Here is a 22,288-nt window from a genome sequence, read left to right as displayed (position 1 = left end):
AAAAAGTCTCTGTCTTTTTCCATGAGTTCTCCTGAGGACTTCCCAGGTTATTCTACGCAACGATCTATCTGGCCTGTCACGTTAGTATGAGGAAGAAGAATTAACTTAAACTCCTGGTGGATGGGAAGACAATTTACGAGCAGATTTTAATGTAACTATGTTCATATTCTGTGTCCGTGTAGCCTCCCTGGAAGAGGAATGCGCTCTCTGAGTGCTTTCTACTGTAGTTTTAAGTGTGCTTTGAGAATACATAATGGGAAAAACATTTAACAGATAATGCCAACAGACAACAGATGTTAAGAATCGGTGAAAGACACTGTGGTCCCTCAAAGAACAGAACCAGGAGATGTTCAATGTGGATACAAATTTTAAAAACTATTTTAGAACGGTGGGCAAGCATGGGGTGACATTAGGGTGAACCCACCTCTACAGTATCCAATTAAAGGCAGATTAAAAAGGATCAAATTCCTTCTCTCACACAAACTATGGCCCGGGTCATACACTTTGGTGTCACAGGCCATCAGCATTACTGGAACCCAGCACGGCGGAACAGCAAAATCCTCCTATAGTATTGATTCACATTTCTTTTTATGTCCTGGGAAACACATCCACTGATGAGGAGGAGATATTTTTAGTCTGTGGGTCAGACAGAGAGGTGCGGGGGACAAGGTTTGGAAGGAGCCACTGTGGCCAGATATTGGACAGCGGATACATCAAGAGAGAAAAGCTACAATGGTACATAAAAATGAATGTACTTTTATTTCTATTTGAAATCCCTCAGAGTGGACAGCGCCTGGACAGGAGGCCTCCTGATACGATGATTAATAATCTAATATTAAAAAGAAGACACCGTGATTCCAAACAATTCACCTCAAAGCATTATTTTTTTCCAGAATAAAGTTTCATTTAAAAAAAAAAAAGCACTCCATGTAAAAATCCACATCTCACAGGAGCGAAACGTTCAAAATGCAAAGTGTCTGCAAGCTTCCGTTTGTGAAAAGTGAAAAAATGCTGGCGACAAGAGCCAGAATGACATTAACCTGATGGTTGATCTGTAGACAAATCTGGAGAGACCTTGTTTTATCACAAGGTATACTGTAAAATCCTTGGGAAGGAAATTCAAAGATGACACAGTTTTCCATCTAACAGTTTCCCCTGTATATCAATGGGGCACGAACCCATAACACAGGTACGAGGGAGAGGCGTCCCAGTGATGGATGGAGATTTCAGGAGCCATTTTTTCCTCCTCAGCGAATCACTCTGGTGAAAATGTTTGTCATTTCCCAACATCTGGCTAAGACACTGGGCAGAGAAATGCGTGTCTTTTTTTGTGTTGTGAGAGCAGGATGCCAGCACTTTCCACTCTGCAAGGGGAGCAAACCAGTGAGAGTGCCCTGATAAACATGGGCTGGTTGTGTTGACAGCACTGGCCTTGGACATATACTTCAGCTCTTCCTGAAACATCATTTGAGTGCTTCGACGTGTCTTTCTGCTCATGTTTTTGTTTTCTCCGTATGCTTTCGCCAGCTAACATGCATGTTAAATTGATTGCATATCACCGTATCTGAACACAGTGATATATTACCGCTGTAATTCAACTTAATAACCTTCCTCAAGGGCACAGCTCCCTCCCGGGGTGTGAGTTGTGACCTCATTCCAGGGTTATACTGCTGAACTATTTGCAGTAAGTCTTTGCAGTAAGACAGCTCAGCTCTGGGACTTGTTAAGGGAAGCTTGTAATTTTACACACATTTCCAGGTAACGAGTGGATTGTTTACCTTGATAGACCACATCCCAGGCTGTGGGTCCTTGATGTTGACAACTTTGGCGGAGTTGGGAATGTGCAAGAGCTCAGTCAGACCATCACTCTTCCCCACCAGCCTCCCTGGAGGCAAAACATGAACAGTTAAGCTCTTAGTCACCTTTTCCAAACAGCCTCTGATATAAATTGATTCTATACACATATAGGATATGTTATGAGAATTAACGGGTATATTGTCAGTGAATTAAACAACATGTGCTGTCTACGTGGACCCCAGATGACACTGCGATCAGTGATGGGTTATTTTTTTGGTGTGCTCACATGAACTCGACATCTTAAAAATTTCTTTCTCTTCCTAAAACTTGCTCAAAATGGTCTAAGAAAGGCTCCCCTGTGAGAGCACAAATAAATCCTGAATTCTACAGTTGTCGGGAAAACGGTCAGTAACTTTTGTCTTCTCTCGTAAACAAAATATAGAACAGCGTCACATGGAGTATCTTTAGAATTCATCATATTATCTATATAATTATTTCTTTACTTTAGCATGAAAACAAAATTGGCCAGGAATTACCCACTAAATGATGAATAAATTGACACAAATTTACTCTTGACAATTGTTGTCTGTCATTTCATAGGTAAAAAAAAAAAAAAAAAAACGCCCTACAACCATGTTGACTTTTACACACATGAAAAAAGTACCAACTTATAGTCAAAAATATGGCGTAATCAATCAATAAAGATCCAGTAGCGTGCGTTAGTATTCTAGGATTCATGGTAACAGTTATCATACCCTGGGGGTTGGTTATCTGGATGTCAGGTGCTGGGCCACTGAGGGCCACAGTGACTTCCTTTAGACTGGGGTCAAAGGGCATCTGCCAAGTGTTGCTGACCCCACTGTAGTGATCAGTTGACAACAGGTGGACTTTCGAGGACTGGACAGCCTCTTCCACCCATTTCAGGACCTACATTGATGGGAAAGTTAGAAAATAAACATTTTGCGGAAACTTGTTGCCTTGCTTCCTCTGACATTTATTCTCTTGGCACAACTCAAAAGGTTTGTTGAAGCAAGTAAATTTGGCAACATTTATGGTAAAAATGAGGCGGATGATGCAGTGTGTTTGAACAGAGAGCTGGTCATACTAGTACCCTGTATCTCCTAGTGAGGAATCATCTTACATTAATACAAAAAAGCATTACCATTCAACAGACAAGCCTTGACTCACTGCTGATCCATGAATGCATCAGGGCTGATTTACATTTTGGAAGGATTCAAAAGTGCTCCACTATACATCAATCAATTCAATCTTTCCAGCAAATTCGATCTGTAGTTCAGACATGAAAATGTGCACAGCAAAGACATAAGCAGGGCTATAAATCCGTCCGCTACAATCTTATTTACAGGGATCCTTCCTGTCCAAGTCCAAATGATTTGACCACTGTGACCAAAGCATGCCTTTTGAAATGATTCTCCTGACTTGGAAACTTGAAAATATGTACTTGCAAAGTGGCAAAGTGATATGGAGCTGCACATTTCTGTTTAGTAACGCTCTTACCTCATTGACCTGCTTCTTGTCTAGATGGAAGACCTGCCCGGAACTGGTGGAAGCAATCTCCTCGTAAGCCTTGTAGCCAATGTGCGTCCTATCATCACAGTCCCCGGTCAGCACAAACACCACCTGCATACATGCACGTCATAAAAGCATGGACGATTCTGCATCTGCATTCAATATCTGTAAAACAGAGACTAATATCCGCACCTGTGACTGCTTCTGCTGAATGAGCTGCAGGACTTCATGGGTCAGTCTGTAATCTTTGGAGCGAGCGTCTGTGAAGACGTAAATGAAGGATCCTGGCAACGAAATCTCCAAAGCAATTTTAATGGCACCGATGCTCATCTCTGGACAGTCCCCACCACCCTGTGAGTTAAAAGGGTATCATCAGCAAGTACTGTGCATGGCATGCCACAAACACCTAGAATTTATAGTTTGCAGTATAAGTACCAAGAGTATGTCTATACTGTACTACTGCTCAAAGCCACTTAAAGGAGCAGAGATCTCAATTTTTATTACATGCAAAATATGAGAAGAATTTCAATTTGTTTTGAATTTTTCAGTAAAATAGGTCCATCTATAAATATTGTTTATTCTGATAGTGACAGGAGAAAGCAAAAAGGACGTGATGAAAGCATATGTGAGGGCCTTTCTTTGTTTGGGCTCTATCTGTCTCTGGCTGGTGGGGTCAAAGGGAATTCTTGAGTGTCTGTCTGGCTGAAGGATTCCGTCATTAGCTTGCATACATCAGGAGAAACATCTGGAATGGAGTGACTCATGATTTTAGGAAGGAGGGGGGCTGAAAAAAAGAGACTCAAGCCCTCAAAACAGTTGTACCCCAACACATCCTCATTGCCCCCAACACAAAGCAAAATATCTCCCCTGTGGAGTGTTAACCATCATCGTCTTTCTTTAAAACAATAGTGTTCGGGTCAGAACTTTCCCTCTTTTCAATCTACTTTGGACAAAACGTCTTCCTTTATGCAGGTGAAAAACAGAGAGAAAAAGGATCACACACACACCAGACTGAGGAGCTCTTGCCAAAGATGCACAGACACTTTAGGGAGGACAGACATTGGAATGACTCTTGTCTCTGTCTCTTTGTCAACCATAGTCATGAATCCTGATTTTGCAGAATTCCTTCTTTGTTGATGTGGTGTGCAACAACAATCCTGCACAACTTCCTCTCTCTCGTCAAGTGATTAAACAAAAATGTGAACTTGGCAACGCTGTTTAGCTCTCTAGCCATTTGGGTGTTTTTGTTAATTCATTAGTTTGAAATAGTGCAGGAAGGAAAATAAACAGATGATGAAAAACACTCTTCCCATCTGCATCATGGAGGCAAAAAATATGACCAGTGTCTTAAACTGTAGACCCCCGGGCTACATCATCCATTGTAGACGGACTGATGAGACTTTGTCTCAATCAGCTAAAAAAAGTTCCTAGCCAGACGTCTGACATGACCACAGTCTGCAGCGTTTATCAAGGCCAGATGACCTGAGCATCCGAGCCTCAGCTGCTGTTTCCTGGGTTTGAAGGACACGGCCTGCTGAACCCACCTGAACATACAGCTCTCGCAGCTCATACTGGAACTTCTTCGGATCGGTCGTGATTGTTATGGGTCCAATCTCTGCAAAGAAACAACAAAGTTTGTATCAAGATGAATGAAAGAAAAAAAACCTTTTTGTTGACTAAATTCTTCTCTTGAAGCAAATATTAGTCTTGGCAGATGCTTGCGGATGTCCAGATTAAAATGTCACGTTATGAGCTGAAGTAACAAGAGCTGCAGGAAAAGGGATATATTAAGTGAACATAGAAGGAGAGCGAAAAAAAGAGTTAAACCAGTGAAAATCAGGAATGAAAAGGAAGATCAGAATAAGGTTTTCTGTCACATTTTAAAGTAAGGGTACATGAATTTACATTACTTACGTCATAAACATTAATGTCAATTATTTTTTGAGTTATCATAACATAATAGGGTACACATTAATCATCTAACATGCAGGCTTTATGATCTATGCTATCGGCCCAATCAATGCAGTAGAAACATGTAAAGCTGAAAACGTGTCCCTGAGTTACACGTCATGAATGCATCAGAGAGCTGAATGAGCATTGTTTAGCTGAGCAGCTGCAGTTTACGCAAATATAAATGGTCGAAATTCAGGATACTAGAATGTTCAGATTCTCTTATTTTGAAAATTAGCAGAGTATTGCACTACTGTTAAATGGTTTAAGTGTGACAACTGATTTTGACCATATGAAAGAAACAGAAATATATTTCAATCTGTGTTAAAAAAAAAAGACTACGCTGGAAGAGGACACTAAAAGTGTCATTGGTAAAGCCCATAACACAAGTTATGTACTGTCAGTTTTGGGATGATCAACACCTTCATGTTTTTACAACTAAACACCTGGAAAATTGCTGTTACAGCTGGATTACAGTATTAGACTGACAATGGTTTAAGGTTCAAAAAGTTGTCAGGCCCCCGTTCCAATGACGGGAAGATCCCTTTAGTGTTAAATGATGACCAGTGTAAACAATCAAGCAGAGAAAACAGAGTAAACAGAAAATATGATAATTCCTCCATCTTTTTTTCTCTCTACTCCTTCTTTTTCTTGTGTAATTGGCTCTTCTATGGTTAAAGAACACAGACTTTTCAGCTCAGCTATTATTAAGGGCTCATGTCTGCCCAGGATGTGACCCAAGTTAAGCCGTCCTTGTCTGCGTAAAGTATTGCACAACCACCACATAGCGACAGCATGGCCTTTGCTCAGTACCTCTGCCAGTGTTGGTAGTCACTGCTGTTTCTCAGCTGACTTTGTTCTATCCGTTAATGGGCTGCTAAGCCCTTTCTTGAGTTAAACTGGGTGACTTCAGCCACCGCAGCTGTGCTGTGGAATGAGCCTGATGAGGGGCTCTCTCACACACACACACACACACACACACACACACACACACACACACACACACACACACACACACACACACACACACACACACACACCACAAACACACAACAGTTTTGCACATGCGGCAGATTGGAAAACAAGGGTTCCCTTGTTGGACCGGGGGAAATTACAGAAGATCTCTGACTTTTAAAAAATTATATAGTTTGAACTATTTTACAACAGCCTTCAACTCTGTCTGGAGGCCAGAGCCCAAATGAGAAATTAAGATGTTTAGTGGAGCACACAGAGGCAAATTCTAGATACGAGTAGAAATAAAGTAGAGAACTCTTTTTCCAAATGACCCAGATTTTGGCGTCCTCCTAAGGTAAAGAGAAGGAACATTTTCTGTGATCAGAGATGCTTTTTAAAACTAACATGGAAATGTGTCTGGCCTCTCTGAACGGAACACAGACCTTGAGCCAAACTTTGCAGAGATGGAAAAGCTGACATCTCTTTCCTCACAGGAGAAGTTCCCATGGCTGTCATAAGAATTTTAGACTGTTTTGGATCAAGTGCCCCCCAACCAAAGCCACCCTCTTTGCACCGGCACTGAGGAAAAACCATAGCTAATGCTCATGACCTCTACACATTGAATGAATGAATCTAACTCTAAACTCTACCCGTGCATCCTTGGTAGATGTCTTTAGGAGCTATTCATATCTACATAAAGTGATTGTTTTGTTATGGTATGGTCTAATAATATTCACATCTATGGAGTAGATTAAGTGTGACTTCATGCTGAGGTGTTTATTTAAATTTGTGTTAGAGGAGTAGCAGCTTTCACAAAACTGTCAACAACCCCTTTTAAGATTTTCCATCCATCCCTTTTCTCCCACTTATCCTGTTAAGGGTCATGGGGGGTGGAGCCTATCCCAGCAGCTTTCAGGCGTCAGGCGTAGTTCACTCTGGACAGGTCACCAGTCCATCACAGGACCAACACATAGAGACAGACAACCATTCACACTCACAGTCACACCAACGGTCAATTTAGAGTATCAATCAGCCTCGTCCCCTCTTGATGTCTTTGGACTGTGGGAGGAAGCTGGAGTACCAGAGAGAACCCACACAGGAACAGGGAGAACATGCAGACTCACACAGAGAGATCCTGTGCTGGAGCTGGGACTGGAACCTGGAACCTTCTTGCTGTGAGGCGACAGTGCTGACCACTGCCACCCTTTTCAGATTTTGTCAACTAAATTTACACTATATACAAAAAAAATAAGACTATTTTGCATAGTTAACCAGTTTAATAAGCAATAAAAAAGTCAGCAAAAAGACCACCTTGAATCAAAGGAAGCTCTTAATATAAGGAGTGAAAAAGTGTTGCACTTCAAATCAGTAATGGGCTGATGTGCAAAGTGGAAATATTTTCTTTCACCTCATCTTTGTGGACTTGGGAGTGCATTGACACACTTCAGGTGTGGTGTCAATTCATGACAAGTGGTTTCTAACACCACTGATCATCGAACTGTTCATTGTAAATGTGTATTTTCCACTTTTTGTCAATGTAAAAGGAAAAGCTGGCATGTTGAAGACATTAAATTTAAAATATTCTCTTCCCAAAATATGGATTTGATCAATCCCTTTTGCAAAAAAAAAAATAAAAAAAATTAACGTCTCTGAAGTCCAGTGATACATATATTTCAGATGCCCTCATGTGCTTCATGGGGAAAAGACATTCTTGTAATTTCCCATGTGTTATGTATAAAACTTGTATATAGATGATGCTTTAACCCAACTCACCCCTGCAAAGTGTATGAGGAAAATGTTAATGCAGTCCTGGCTAGCTGCAACAAAGGAAATAGTTTTAATGCTGTCTCTGTGATGACAAGGAACACATAAGTGGCATGAACAAGGCCAAGTGAATGAACTCAGAGAGAAAGAATGCTTGCAAGTCTGACACGAAGGAACAACAGAGGAGAGAGAATGACCACCACAGGAAAAAAACCAAAATGAATATCTGCATCTCTTCCTGTTGTCTTAAGCTGTTAGTAGTGCAAGTTCTTGACCTCAATACTCTCAAAGCATACATCTGCAAATCACAGGCCAGCTTAAACACTCAAAAAATAATCTGATGGGATGGGGGGGGGGGCGGTAATCCAATTTCAATCTCAGTTTCACCTCCTCTGACATTTAGGCTTAAGCTAATTTGGTAGGAATCACGCAGGCATTCACCGTGGAGTCCATGCATTGAGAGGTCACAGATGTTAATGTCTTACCAGATAATAAATTTGGAGTAGTAAATTTGAGATTTTTTTTTTTATTTTTTTGCAGCAACACACATGAGACATGAGTTTCAGAAGCTGCTGCATGACAGGAAATTCACAGAAGCATTGTCAAACTCATACAATGGATTGATGACATTTGAGGGAGTTTGTTATCATCATCTTTGATGTAACAGTGCAAGCAAGCAATTTTACAGGTCACATTTTTTCACTGAGAAAAAATAACACACCTATGAATCTCATCACAGAGGTACCGAAAATCTCTGAAAATGCAGATCCACAGCAACCACAACTCCTAAATTGAAACCGCTGGTAACTGAAGTTCAGCCAAGCGTGGTCATTTTAAAGTTGGAGCAAAAAAAAAAAATTGCAGCTTTATGACTGCAAAGTATAGATAAAAAAAACCACATTTAGTGTAAATCACATCCACTTCCAGCATTCTTTCCAAAAAACAGACACAGGAACAGATAAAAATGTCTCATTACAACCCTACTGGTCGTGATACTATTAGGCAAAATGGCCACAGAGAGAACAAAATATATTTTGTGGCAGCAAAATATAAGCTGTTCCCACACTTTGATTAACTAGAAGCCACAAGGAAACAGGAGAATTTGCTCCCAGGTTTTGATGAATCAGCAGCCACGTAATAGCCGTTGCTCCCACCCTTTGAAAAAGTTTTATCCTCTATATTGTCGCCACAAATCAATCAAAAAATGGGAACAACTTAAATCTTCCACCCATTGCAGTAAGAAAAGGGTAATGTTACTGTTTATTATCAGTATTCAGTTCCGTTATCAGCCAGTTCATTCAGTATTTGACAAAAATGTGTGATCATTGTCTTCAGACTGCTGAGCCAAAGTACAGTAAATGTAGTACAGGTATATGTCTTTAGGAGTGATCGTGTAAAGCTCAGGGATATCCCTCAGTTTCTTTCTTTCCTTTATTTTCATGCACTCACTTTTTGGATTAAGAAGTGCAGTATGTTGCTGTTACAGCACTTAACAGAAACAGAGGCCATAAACACACACACACACACACACACACACACACACACACACACACACACACACACACACACACACACACACACACACACAGCTCTCTGTCATTCTGCTGACTCGGGGTAAAAGTCGACCAGAGTGGCTGTCATCCTCCCGACCGTCAGCTATGAGGCATAATTCACTTTATCAGCCCAACTGAGAAAACACATGTGAAACACCAGACTGTGTGAATACAGCATCAAGCCCTGAACATACAGGAACACAGAGAACACAAACAAACACAGAGCAATTACAGATGTCATCAACATGGTGTTCTGTAAGCTTTACTTATGGGGTATAAACAAATATCTCTCTTGAGAACTTGAGTTCACTGCTGAATATTATAAATATTTGTTTAAATTCTTTCTTTTTATGGTAAAAGGACTCAGTTTACATCCCACTTTTCTTTCATGGTGCTTAAAACACTTTCATTCACCCATACACACATACTGACGGTGGAGGGCGCAACTTATAAGGTGCCAACGTATGTGCAGGACCAATTGAGGGCTCTGTATCTTGTTCAAAGACACCTTCAACAGAGTCTCGAGGGGACCAGCAACCCTTCGATTACTAGACGTTCACATGACACAAAGCATGAATGTTTCATAAGGAATAGTAAGAAAAGCAAGCGTTTCTATCTCTCTTTCATGCTTTCTTTTTGACACACATCTAGATCCCTAGTCAAATTTGTTCCAATTGGCCTGCCTCATTCAGACGCCAGCAGTGAAATCAACCTGAAAGATTTCCCCAAGCAGGAAATTGCAGCCTTGTGAAAAATTAATTCCTGCTTTACCAAATCATATGTGTTGCCAATTGAACATGGGAAGGAATGGTGGAGAGGAAGCAGTTAGATCCTCTGACAGGATAATAGCCTCCATTTATTTCCAATAAAATCTTGTTGTTTAGGGTGATGATGGTGACAAAGCCTTAAAGCCACTTTTGCAGTACTGTGCAGTATCAGAGATGTGTTCACTCAACACACTGACAAGCAAGACAAGGTAGCACGATCCAACTTTAGGTTCAGCTGCTTAATGAGTTCAGAGAGACAGAGCTGACATCAGGATTGATTTCAAACTACCACAAACTAAAGTTGTGTTGGAAACTTCTCACCACAACCAACGCAGAGCGGAGCGGGACCACCACGCAGTTAAGCTGCGAGTTGCCTCTCTTGTTTCACTTCAATCGAAACAATTGGAAATGTCTCAGGATGATGGGCCACAATCCCACGGATCTCTGTCAAACGCGCTGGGGAATTCATATGATCACAAGCAGCCCTCCACGCACAAGAACTTATAGTGAAACCAAACTGATGAACACGCCACACACAGGCAAGTAATCCCTCCCAGATGCACTGCCTGATAGGGAGCATGTTCCAGAGACAGATGACAGCTCTGAACCCTCCACCAGTCATCAATTTGACAGGATAACTGGTGCTGCAGACAGAGCACAGATGAATATACAACCCTTGGGGGATGCCTCATTTAAGTGTGTGTCTGCACTAATTTATGATAGCCACTCATGTGTTGTTGCGTCGTGTAGTCACAGAAAAAGGGCAAACTTGCAGCAAAGGGGAATTACAATTACTTAAGCTGTGTGTGAATATACATATATATATATATATAAAGCTAAATTCAATATACAGTTAAAATAAAATGATACTGACCTGATAATGCAGTCTGTGACTCTTCCGCTGTGACCTGGCACTTTCAGATTTTTGGATTCTACTGTGACCTGGCACTTTTGGACTTTGTGTACATGGAAAACTCTACAATATCCTTGACAACTTAATTTTACTAAAACCATCAAGTAACTGTTGTGGTCAGCCAAAGATTGAAGAAACATGCAGGCTATCTGTCAACATGGACCATCTGTGTACTATTATCGCCCCGCGGCGCATATAAACATTGTTTAAAAGTCATGTATGCATAACACAGTATGCATACTGGATCATTTTTGATGCTCCATTTACATGTGGTCTGGGAAGCAGCGTCGCATGTTGGCAGTCTGAATATGAACTCTCAGCAAAAGCCTCGATGTGATTGAAAGTGAAGTGGGGATTTGTGGATTTCTACGAAGCTATTCAAGCTTTATTCATATCAATGGGATGAACGAAATGTTGTGCGCACCACTCAGAGTAACTGTGGGGAGAGAGTAGTAGTCCCATGCTGGTCTTGAACCTGTGTTCACAAGGTAAAAAACTGACTCCTTCTTCTTTTTAAGGCAGTCTGAATGCTAGATGGTACTCTGAGAACGCATACCACTGCCAAAGCAAGCCAAACCCAGTGCTCCAGTTGTTCCATAGCACGAGAGGAAGGTGAAACCTGAACATATTTGGATTTTGCAGACTAAGGCAAAGATGCAAATGTCACTTCCTGATGACCATGAGTTGAATTTATCTCTTAGATGTCCTCAGGTTGTAACTCTTAACCAACCTGTGAAGTTTGGAAAGGATTTGATGATGGGAAGTCCAGTTAAAACAATTTCCTGTTCTAGGGTGAAATATTAAAACTGGCCAACTGGCAAACTGTCATGTCACAATCATGATTAGAAGCTCAAGATTGGCTGTATCACCATGGTAACACCATTTGATGAAACAGTCTTCACACAAACTCATTGCCCAATTTCTGCCTAAATGAGATGAATCAGGTTGACTCATCAGAAGTACCAAAAAAATGTATGTACTTGATGCCAACTGGTGGCGCTTTGACTAATCTGGACCCTAAATTTCCACCCCTCCACTGAAACTTTAGCATCTTTATGGAGGTAATAATGCAACATCATGACAGATAGTGACCTCCAAAATGACCATTAAACTAATTCCAACACCTCTGACAAATACATTCAGTAGAAAAAGACTGCAAATGAAGTGGTGCAAAGAAGAGGGGCAGAAAACTTTGGTAAAATTGGAAATCACGACATCAAGCAAAATGTTAAAACACCTCTCTCCAACCGTAGAACGTTAGACGATGGACTTCAACAGAAGTTTCACATCGAATATCAATGATCTTGCATCTTTTCATTCAAGAAAAATACATTATTACGTCACTCTTAAACAGTTTATTTTTGCTACAATCACTTCATTTTAGCCCAACACCAACGAACATGACAGAGCCAATATGATGTCCATGTACACTGGAAAACTTCTGGTGACTGATTCATGCCTCTCCCTGTTTTCGCATCGGCACTTTAAATGCGAGGGCACCCCCACTCCTCTCAACCCTTTCACTTAACCTTTTTCTGTTTCTATCACTATTGATTGATAATGGGTTTCTAGGTCATGGTCTTAAGTCCTGGTGACACATTTGAACAATGACAACAACATCTTACAAAACCAAGCTGCTAACAAAACTCCCCCCCCCCCTGACGACTTGAGCAACACAACAGAAATGTCAGAGAAGAACATTCTTTGACCGTGATGTCCCGCTGAGGAGCTGAAGACAAGGATGAAATGATGAAGTGATGGTTTAGAGAGTCATTAGGTAATTAAGCCTCTAAATTCTTCTCAGTGAAAGGGCGCAAAAATCCAGCGCTTTCAGCAAATGTGCTTTGTGTGATGTTTTGACATGTGGTGTCCATGAAGACAAAAAGGCTAGGACCCAGAGACTTGGCTCACCCTGGTTCTCTGATTCACTCTGGTACTTTAGAATTAAGTGTGGCATTTTATTCACCAAAATTGCATTAATTAAATATAAAAGCAAAGTCGTGGGTTTGAAAATAAACAGCAACAACCTCAATATTGCAACCACAAAGCTGAAAAGCTCATGATTGTGTGTTTTATGACCAATGGTGTAATCCTAAAGCATTTCACTGTGACTGAGTGGTTTACTGTTTGGTGTGCCTCTCTCCTTTTACTGAGGAAATTCTAATTATGCATGCTAAAACTGACAAAAAAAAAAAAATCCCAGATGCAGTAGATCAGCACTCTCGACCACACACAGACGCGCACACAGACGTCTGAGGCAGGGATTTCCAGCTAGTGTGCCACAGCACATTCAAGGACCTTCAGATTGATGACGTCGCAACCAAGTCAAGCTTCAAAATGCTAGTCCGACAAGCTAATGGGGGACTTAATGGCGGCTGACTCCACTTAGTTTATATAGTCTATATCTTCACGTTAAAGTAGGTTTGAAGCCAGTTATCAGAGTCACTGTGTGTTTTATTACACATGCTATGATGTTTGCTCATCTGTCTTTCAACAGGATTACACAAACTCCAGAACCAATTTAAATGAAAATTTATGGGAAGATGAATCTTGGCTTGGGGACAGACCCATTATGATCCATTATTTTTGCCATTTTCATTCAATTCTCATGAAATATATCAGGATGAGAAAAATGTCAACACATTGATTTCTCTTCAAGAGTGGGTGGAGGTCTGTTCTCTAGTGTGCTATGGGATAAAATATATCTTGAGAAACACTGGTCCAAGGTGGTCTGCACCCCTGAGCCATGGAGATGGGATGTCATGATAAATGGCTTCCACCTACAAATGCCCCTCAGAAGCAGGGGCCAAGGGCCAAAGACAGCCTGACCTTCAGCCTCGCAGGCTCTAACTCCCTCAACACTTGTCAGGTTCACACACAGTTTCAAACACCACAGGCCTTCATGTCAATCAAAATTGTTAGATGTTTTGTTATTTCTCATGTTTTACAATCTTTCAAGAAATGCTTCAGTGCCACACAAGTGGAGGAAAGACAAAGCAAAGAGGGAGAGCGAGAGTAACAAGGGGATAGGGATCGAAAAGGATGGATTGTACCTGCCAAAGCAAAAATACATCATGCACAACAGAATGCACACAGGTACAAAGGTTTCTTCAGCACCGAGAGAGCTAATCAGATCAATGACTGAAGGAAAAAAATGGATTTACAAGAAAAGAACAGTTCTGTACAGGTACACTCTAAAATAATCTTCCCCAAAGGCACACAATTGGTCTTCGAGGGGCCAGACGTGTACCTTTTGGCACACAGAAAGGGTACAAAGTGAACTAGAGGGAACTCTTTTCGGAGGGGTAACCCCCCCCACACCCAGCGACAAGAAGTTGTCTGGTGCTTCTGTTTTTGAGTGTGTATGGTCATTTTCATTGTGATATTATCTTTATCCAAACAAAACTGTCTAGTCAAGACTTGTCTTCATTTATTGTGTAGTCTATGATAATACAAATGAGGAAAACATATTTTCACTGGGAACTTCCTCATTGATAGCTGCTTAGTTTTGGTCTCCACCAAAGAAGTGTATAGTCTTAGTTTACAATCCACATAATAGAAAAGTTGTAGATCACAACCAGTGTTTTTGGCAGGGGTGTTATTAAAAACACGTGCACATATGTCACTCAGAGTCCTCCTTCTCTGCACAGCTGGAGGTTGAGAGTTCCCTGAGGTCCACCATGACACTGGATCAACTCTTGCTGTCATGAGCATCAACCATGGGGTTGCTGGGCAAGATTTAGACTAGGAGTGATGTGTGCAGTTCAAGTGCAACAGGGACTATCAGCCTGCATGCATCCATGCAAAAAAACAAAACAAAAACAAAAAAAAACTGCATGTTATTTTATTTTTTCATTGCGTGTTTTCATCTTTGTCTTTGTTGAACTGCAATGAAAGTAGAGCCTTGCACACTATGTTGGAATACAGGCATGGGCCCCAGATGCCAAATGAGTCAAGACTACCACTAGTACCGAATGTGAAAATGCCCAATGTTAACTATAGTCTTATTTGAGGAGAGCCTTATTGAAGGGGTAACAGTAAATGTTTAGAGATGATGCATATTACTATGGGTAATAAAGTACTATGATACTGATTTGCCAATACTAATATACAACACAGTGTGTGAATGTTAGCAGCTGGAATAGCTGGCAACGAGCAGCTGGAAACTCTCCATTTGGATTCCAGGGCAGTGATTTAGAAAGACTGGTTTTGAACCCAAGTGTTTGTTGTAGAGGCAAAGTAAAATTATTATATTTGAAATGTCTTAATGTGGCCCAGATTTTTCCAGTCACTACTGTGTTACAACAATGAGCATAACAAAATGTAAGAAGAGAACTTAAAAGCTGCTCCCAACCATCACAAAGCAAACGGCGGGCGCTGCTATCAAAATCACCTGACTGGTCTCGGGTGGCTCTCTCATAAATAAATGAGGCTGCAGTGACTGACTGGTTCTGCTGTGTGGACACATGGTAAGAGTTAGAGATAGGTCAGGCAAACATGTCTGGCCCAAAACAGGAAGAGCAAGTCTGAGACATCTGCAGCAAAACATGTGTTTGTGACACAGAATTTAAGATCAACACAGTAAGTTGTGTTGATGTTCAAGATATTCAGACTAAACTCCCTCCGATCTAAAAATTATAGCTAATAATATATAGTTAATACTTGATCACTGGACCATGAAGTCCAAGTGCAACACTAACTTAACTTTGATTCACCCTTTACCGCTAAGTCACACATTCAGACCACAAGAGAGTTTCAAGTCATGGCCATCAAGTTAGTTACTGTAATGAGAATTTATCATGTTGAGTCTGCATTTAAGTGATACTTCACCCAAAGTGTGCTTTTTGCTTTTTAGGTACTAACCAAAAGTTATCTTGAGCTCACAGAGACATAATGTCACCAGTGCATCACCTCTTTGTGCAGCCACGTATAGCCTGAAGCTAATGGGCACAAAACTGTCCAAAAATGCCAATTTAGAAACTTTCATGCGCTTCAGTGATATTTCAAAATGCTGCCCCCCCCCCCCCAAAAAAACAAAAAAACAAAAACAAAACAATGTTCAGAAACAGGGCGCATGAACCTTCAGATCTCTTGATGAAGATTTGGGTTCAACAGAGTTTAGAAAACAAGTCCAACGCCAAGAGGGAAACAAAGCCGACTTGGTTGCGAACACAAAGTTAAAAGAATGTTTGAGTGATGCGTCTTGAATGTTTCAAATGGATTTTTGTCAGCCAGAGCAGCTGAAGGTCCAATATCTGTGACTTATTCTGTAAACACCAGCAACATCCCTGGAATCTCCAACACACACTGGGAAGCAGCAGCAGGATGGATGATATATTCCTGAAGCAGCCCTCCAGTATGTGCTGCCTTCCTAGATGAAAGAGGCTAAACCCAGAGCACCAATTACAATGGAGTTGAGCACTACTGTATTTACTTCAGAGCACAGCAAGGTGCATGTACACGCTTAAAAGTTAAAGGCCATTTTAATATTCCAGGTTAGGCCGATTAGAACATGAAACAGATACACACTGCAGTCAGCCGCACTCCTCTCTTCCTCTAATTGTCCAAAACCTCCACCTCTCTCCTTTGACATTCCTGCCTAATAGCATCATTATTGACTCTGTCCAGCTAAACGCAGGCTCCTTGTAATCTCACATGGGTGGGGTGGTTTTCTAAAAAGAAGAAAACAAAGGAAAAAAAGGGGATGGCGGAGAAGGACGCCGAACAAAGGGAGCTCACAGATGAAGGCCTTTGATCAGGACGAGGTAGGAGCTACGCCATCATCTCCTCATCGCTCCACACCCAGGGCTCCATCTCCTTCTAACTAAAGATAACTGGCAGGAAAAAGGTAGCCATCAACTTAGCGGAACCAATCTCCACAGCACACAGCTGAAGCAAACGCCACATTCCAACATAACATCAGCAACATGTCAATCAATTCTTTTTGAAATATCAGAATCTTGAGTCTAAGCCACTGCAATGTGAGCATAAATCTTAGACTAAATATACATCCTTCCATCAGCCAATCCATCAATGTTTGAGTAATGATAATAAATAATACACAATGCAGTTTGACTCGATTCACTCCCTAAAATCTTTTGCTGGAGGGTAGGTTTTTGCAAGACATAGCACGCATGCTTTAGGCCAGCCTCTGTGTGGCCACTGATATAATACTGATACCGTACATGATGTGGTCTCACACCTCCTCTAATATCGGACTTCAGGCTGCCAAGCTGGGAAAATTTACATTATTCACTTCAGCTAAATATTCTGCAGCTTCATATTCTCCAGTATAATTTTTTGATGGTCAATTTGAAAGTGCATACTTTGAAAATCTGCAAGGAAATCTAGTCGGAGTTGGATCTCTAATGATGAGCGCAACGGTGCAAAAGAGAGCTTAGGCTGCAAAAGAGCAGCTAATGCTAAGATGAGGAGCAGGCTGGTAACCTCACATCATTCTAACTCCTCCGTTTTTTTTTCTCCAAAGTTGTAGTCTTCGGAACAGCTGACGTTACTTAAGGCAACTTTTTTCACACACGCAGTTGTTCTCCGCAAGACCTGTTAAGTTTGACGTGTAAAATGCCTTTAAGACTGCAATGAATGCGTGTGACTGTGACCTGCATGGTGGGTCCCCCACTGAATCAAGGCCTTGGGCTCTGACACATCTCACCCTCAGCTAATTAAATAGTACACGAACGCAAACACACAGCCTCGTGCAGCAAGCCAGTTTTTACAAGGATGAGCATTTTTGTGTGGACTAATTGGAAAAAAATGCACCCTTTCACATTATTTTCCTGAGAAAAGCCACATTTCCTGGCTGGGGAATGGCAGGAGTGTTGTGAAATACAGTTTATTTGGCTGTAAATTCTCAAATAATTGTTCCATGTGTCCAGAGCGTCTGCTTCCAAACACCTTTGACTAATCATCATCATAATGTCATGTCACTCTCGGTACAGTAGCTCACAATTAGAATATGAATGTCCTTCTCTGATGGTAGCACAAAAGTTGAAATTCTTCCCGACAACAGATTCATTGGAGTGTTTTCAGGCTGTAGAGCTAAACACACAACCCCTGTGCCGCAGTTAACTGACTTGTGAAGTATCCTTTTGCTTTCGTTCTTTTTCTCCCTGCAGGATGGAGAGCAAGGGGGTGGGGTGCTGAGTGTGTGTGTGTGTGTGTGGGGGGGGGGGGGAACTTCCTGACTGATCTTCCCAGCCTGACCCCAATATCCAGGCATCCTCCTGACACTTGCTTGACACACACACACACACACACACACACACACACACACACACACACACACACACACACACACACACACACACACACAAGACAAGCACACAACAGGCAGTGACAGAAACACACACTTGAATGTTTGCCGTGTCAGATTGCTGTGTTAGAAGAAAAAAGAAAAAAAAAGAAAGGAAGTTCTGGTGTCTGATTTAAAAGGAGCCAAATCAAACAGGAGGGACCGGACCAGATGGAAAGAAAAAAAAATGAACCGAACTGAAACAAAACCTAAATAAAGGTTCTTAGGCAAACAAAAGTGATTCTCCCTTAGGGTTTAGGATATTGTCATGGGGGGCGGGGGGGTCTGGGTCAGAAGAACATCTGAGGAAATGTTCTGCTACACAGACTTGCAGTGTGCTGTGTTAATCATTCCTCTATTCCCCCAAGGCTTTTGGAGAACACATTCGGACATCCTCGTAAACATTTTTTAAAGTCACTTGGTGGTGAGGGACAAACACACAGAGTTTGTAAAGAGAAGTCAACAATGAAGCTGTTGCAGTCTCACTTGTAAGAGAAAAAGGATATAATCATTTCCTTGCAGAGGCTACATTTGCTAAGAAATAAGCCTGCTGCAGCTTAATATTTCACTACAGTCTCCCCAGATTCAGCGCATCATAACTATTTTTTCATCTGCGAATGATCTGAGGCTTCTTTTCTTTTCCTCCCAGAGGCACGCAATGATGGATTAATTTGTTACAATTGTGTATACTGTGCATATCTTATCCTTGGAGGTAATTATTATTCTAGGCACAGAGCTGGCCGCTAAAATAAATGATCGAGGAATTGAACTTCATAAGTATATTTGTGACGTGCTGAAATTTAACAGAAGAGAACAAACATCTGGAATAGGAATCCGTCTCAGCTGCGCTACACAGATCACCTTTGTCTATTAATCTCTCAGATCTCTTGGATCGCTCCATCTCTGCAGCTGTTAAGAGCATCAGCGGTAAACCAAGTGAAGTTTAAAATGATATATTAGCAGTAAGAAGGAACCTTTAGAGTAGAAATTAATATTGAAGCATAATATTACATAAATTAGGGATGCAGGATGGGGAAATTCTGGGGCCATATCAGAATCAATAATCAGTGCTTTTTTAAAAATGTTTGTTCATGACGTTTTTCGTGGATCTTTATTCCATCTTTTACGCCTTACAAACAAAAACTACCTTTCAAAAATTCACGTGACTACATTTAAGTCCTAGAACTCCATCCTTGAGGTCATAGATTTCACATCAGTTTATAAACCATCTGTGAATGAAATCTTATCTGCCGATAGTAGTCAAGCTGATATCAGTTGATACAGGGCAGATATGATGGAGCACCCTTAAAACAATTTATTAAACAAAATCAGTACCTCCAGGAGTAAATTAGGATTACTGGTTTGTTGTTAGGCATAAGCATGTTTTACATCCATGTCTGACTTTCTTGACTTTTGGTAAGATCTATGTCTGCAGTGTCCTGTACATCCCAGTGCTGTTGTCCATGATGGAGCCTTTCTGCAGGTGGACACATTCCACTTTACACCTCCAGAGCCACAGCACAACCCCCCCCCCCCCCCCCCCCACACACACACACACGGCATGACAGTGTTTGATAGTGTTTGCAAGTTGGGGTCTCCTCCTGATTCGACACTGCAGCTGTTAAATAAAGCCAGTGGTAGCCTATATAGTCCGGTCTCAGAATGAGAGAGCACCTATGGGTGATGATAATCATCAAGTTGCATTGCAAACCTAACGCCACTCACTAAAGCTGGCGGAATGCTAATGATAGTGACCGCCAGGCTGAACATCTGTGTGCAGAGACAAAATCTCCCAGAGTCCCTCCTCTGGAGGTGTGAGGAACATTAGGCATTCAAAGGGCGGACTGTGAGCAAACTAACACATTTCTCACTTTTCTGTGTGCTTTTGTTTCCACAGCAAATAATCAAAACAGCGTGCAGAAATAGAGTCGAGCCTCAAGTGCCATCCGCACGGGGGGAAGCAATGAAAGTACATCTGCTGACTTTATCATGTTAATGACATTACCTGGGTCATGGAAGGGGACCAGGGCAAAGTTATACAGAGGTCTCTTTGGTCTACTCAGGGATGTCTCCAGGATCTTGGATGCGCCCTCTATAACCTGGACCAGGTCGTCGTACATGGAGCCGGTCACATCAAACACGAACGCCAGGGTCGATGCACCCTCCGGGATGTCCTCCTTTGTGCCTGCATCTTGTCCGGTTGAACTCGCCACAGACAGCGCTAGGAAGAGCAACGCAAATCGGGAGCCCATTTCAGGTCCAAAAGTCTCTTGCAACAAAGCAAAGTTTTTGGATACTTTGTTCTGCCCAATCGGAACCTCAGGGAGAATCTCGATATGCAGACATTTGGCTTTCAAAATGGACAAGAAAGTTGTTTTTTTATGTCTACAAATTGCACCGCATCAGCCAATTAAATGAATTCCTCATCTGCGCTGCCGCCTTTTCGTGCGTCTCTTTGGTTTCTCCTGCAGCGTCTTTACGCAGAGGTTGCAGCCCTTCACCTCTCTTGGAGCCTGGCTTCAAGAGGTCCCGGCAGTCCGGCGTCTGTTCTCTGGTGTGAGTTATATCTGCGGAGTCAGTAGCCCTTGTTCAGCTCTGTCATACAAAGACCACCTCTCAGCTGAGCAGAAAGTCTCCAGGGCGCTGACTACCCCATGCGGAGTGCAGCGCTGTGATTGGACCAGATTTTTTTTTTTTTTTAGTGAACTACTGTACTTCAGCCATGTTAACGCGTAAAACAGGCAGATGCACTGCACTGGACACATTCTACAGTTTGCCAATAACAGAGGCCAAATCTACAGCAGAAACTATTTTGGGATTTAAAACAAAACAACAACAACAAAAACTCACACAATAACATTCATTGGGATCTGAACTCGTGCAAATCATTCAAAGAGCAGTAACAAAGTACTTTAACATATAATCTGGAGGACATGTTCCGAAGCAATCATATATCTGAGAGGCCAACAGGAACGAGACACTCCAAAAGCAGTTATTCCATTATTTTGACTTCTGCTGCCATCTAGGGGTCGTGGTTATTCCCTACACCAATATCACATTCCCAGAATCCACAGCGCGAAAACTGCACCCCCCACAGCCATAATGTTGATGTGATGAAGGGACTCCGAATCCTGCATTATAGTGCCTCCCATGATTTATGTAAGTACTTCAAGGCAAAATGCGTTTTGGTTTTTTTTACAGTTTCCCTTTCATGTGACCTTTCCAAAATCAATACAAGACATTAGTTCTCGGATGGAAATCTAGGATACACCTCTCATCGAATTTCAAATTAATTATTTCAATCGATTTTTAAAAAAAATATATTGCTAAACTCACATTTTTTTCACCATTAGCTTTCAAATCATGTGACCAAGGGAATCCAAATCAATATAAGGTATGAGTACTGGACTGGAAACATAGAAAACCCTCTTTTAACTACACCAACCACATATTGTTGGGGCTGGTGTATGCCAAAGATGTAGATTGTTTTTTGTTTTTGTTTTGTTTTTTAATATCTGTACACATAAAAGTATGAAATGAGCTAAAATCTTGGACAACCCATACACCCAGTAGTTATTTACATAGACGAGAATTCAGAAACACCATTTTATTCATAATAATTCATAATAAACTGTGTGTGTATTTCTAAATTCTTGTGTAGGTAATGAGCTGGTGGTTGATTCAGTCACAATTGTATCAAAAGTATATACTGATGGTGTCTCGAGGCTTTGGCAATATTCTTAAATTGTTT

The 22,288-nt window shown here is 41.4% G+C and overlaps 1 protein-coding gene across 2 annotated transcripts in view; it reads right to left on the bottom strand.

Moving 5' to 3' along the window:
* hmcn1 (hemicentin 1) overlaps nt 1–21,099 on the bottom strand; it is a 75,787-nt gene extending 54,688 nt beyond the window's left edge. For both annotated transcript variants that reach the window (XM_086223240.1, XM_086223242.1), the window contains exons 1-6: nt 20,543–21,099; nt 4,872–4,942; nt 3,520–3,678; nt 3,316–3,438; nt 2,553–2,724; nt 1,779–1,885 (exon numbers count right to left, since the gene is read on the bottom strand). In XM_086223240.1, the coding sequence (XP_086079366.1) occupies nt 1,779–1,885; nt 2,553–2,724; nt 3,316–3,438; nt 3,520–3,678; nt 4,872–4,942; nt 20,543–20,789 (879 nt within the window). In that variant the 5' untranslated portion in view covers nt 20,790–21,099. The remainder of the gene's footprint in view (nt 1–1,778; nt 1,886–2,552; nt 2,725–3,315; nt 3,439–3,519; nt 3,679–4,871; nt 4,943–20,542) is intronic.
* Nucleotides 21,100–22,288: the final 1,189 nt, after the last annotated feature.

The sequence above is a fragment of the Aulostomus chinensis genome, chromosome 14 (assembly GCF_037954235.1).
Source record: "Aulostomus chinensis isolate RoL2024-O1b breed Wild chromosome 14, RoL_Achi_v1.0, whole genome shotgun sequence".
In the NCBI taxonomy this organism is placed as follows: domain Eukaryota; kingdom Metazoa; phylum Chordata; class Actinopteri; order Syngnathiformes; family Aulostomidae; genus Aulostomus; species Aulostomus chinensis.
Note: the sequence above shows the minus strand (reverse complement) of the source record. Positions and strands in the feature narration are given on the sequence as shown.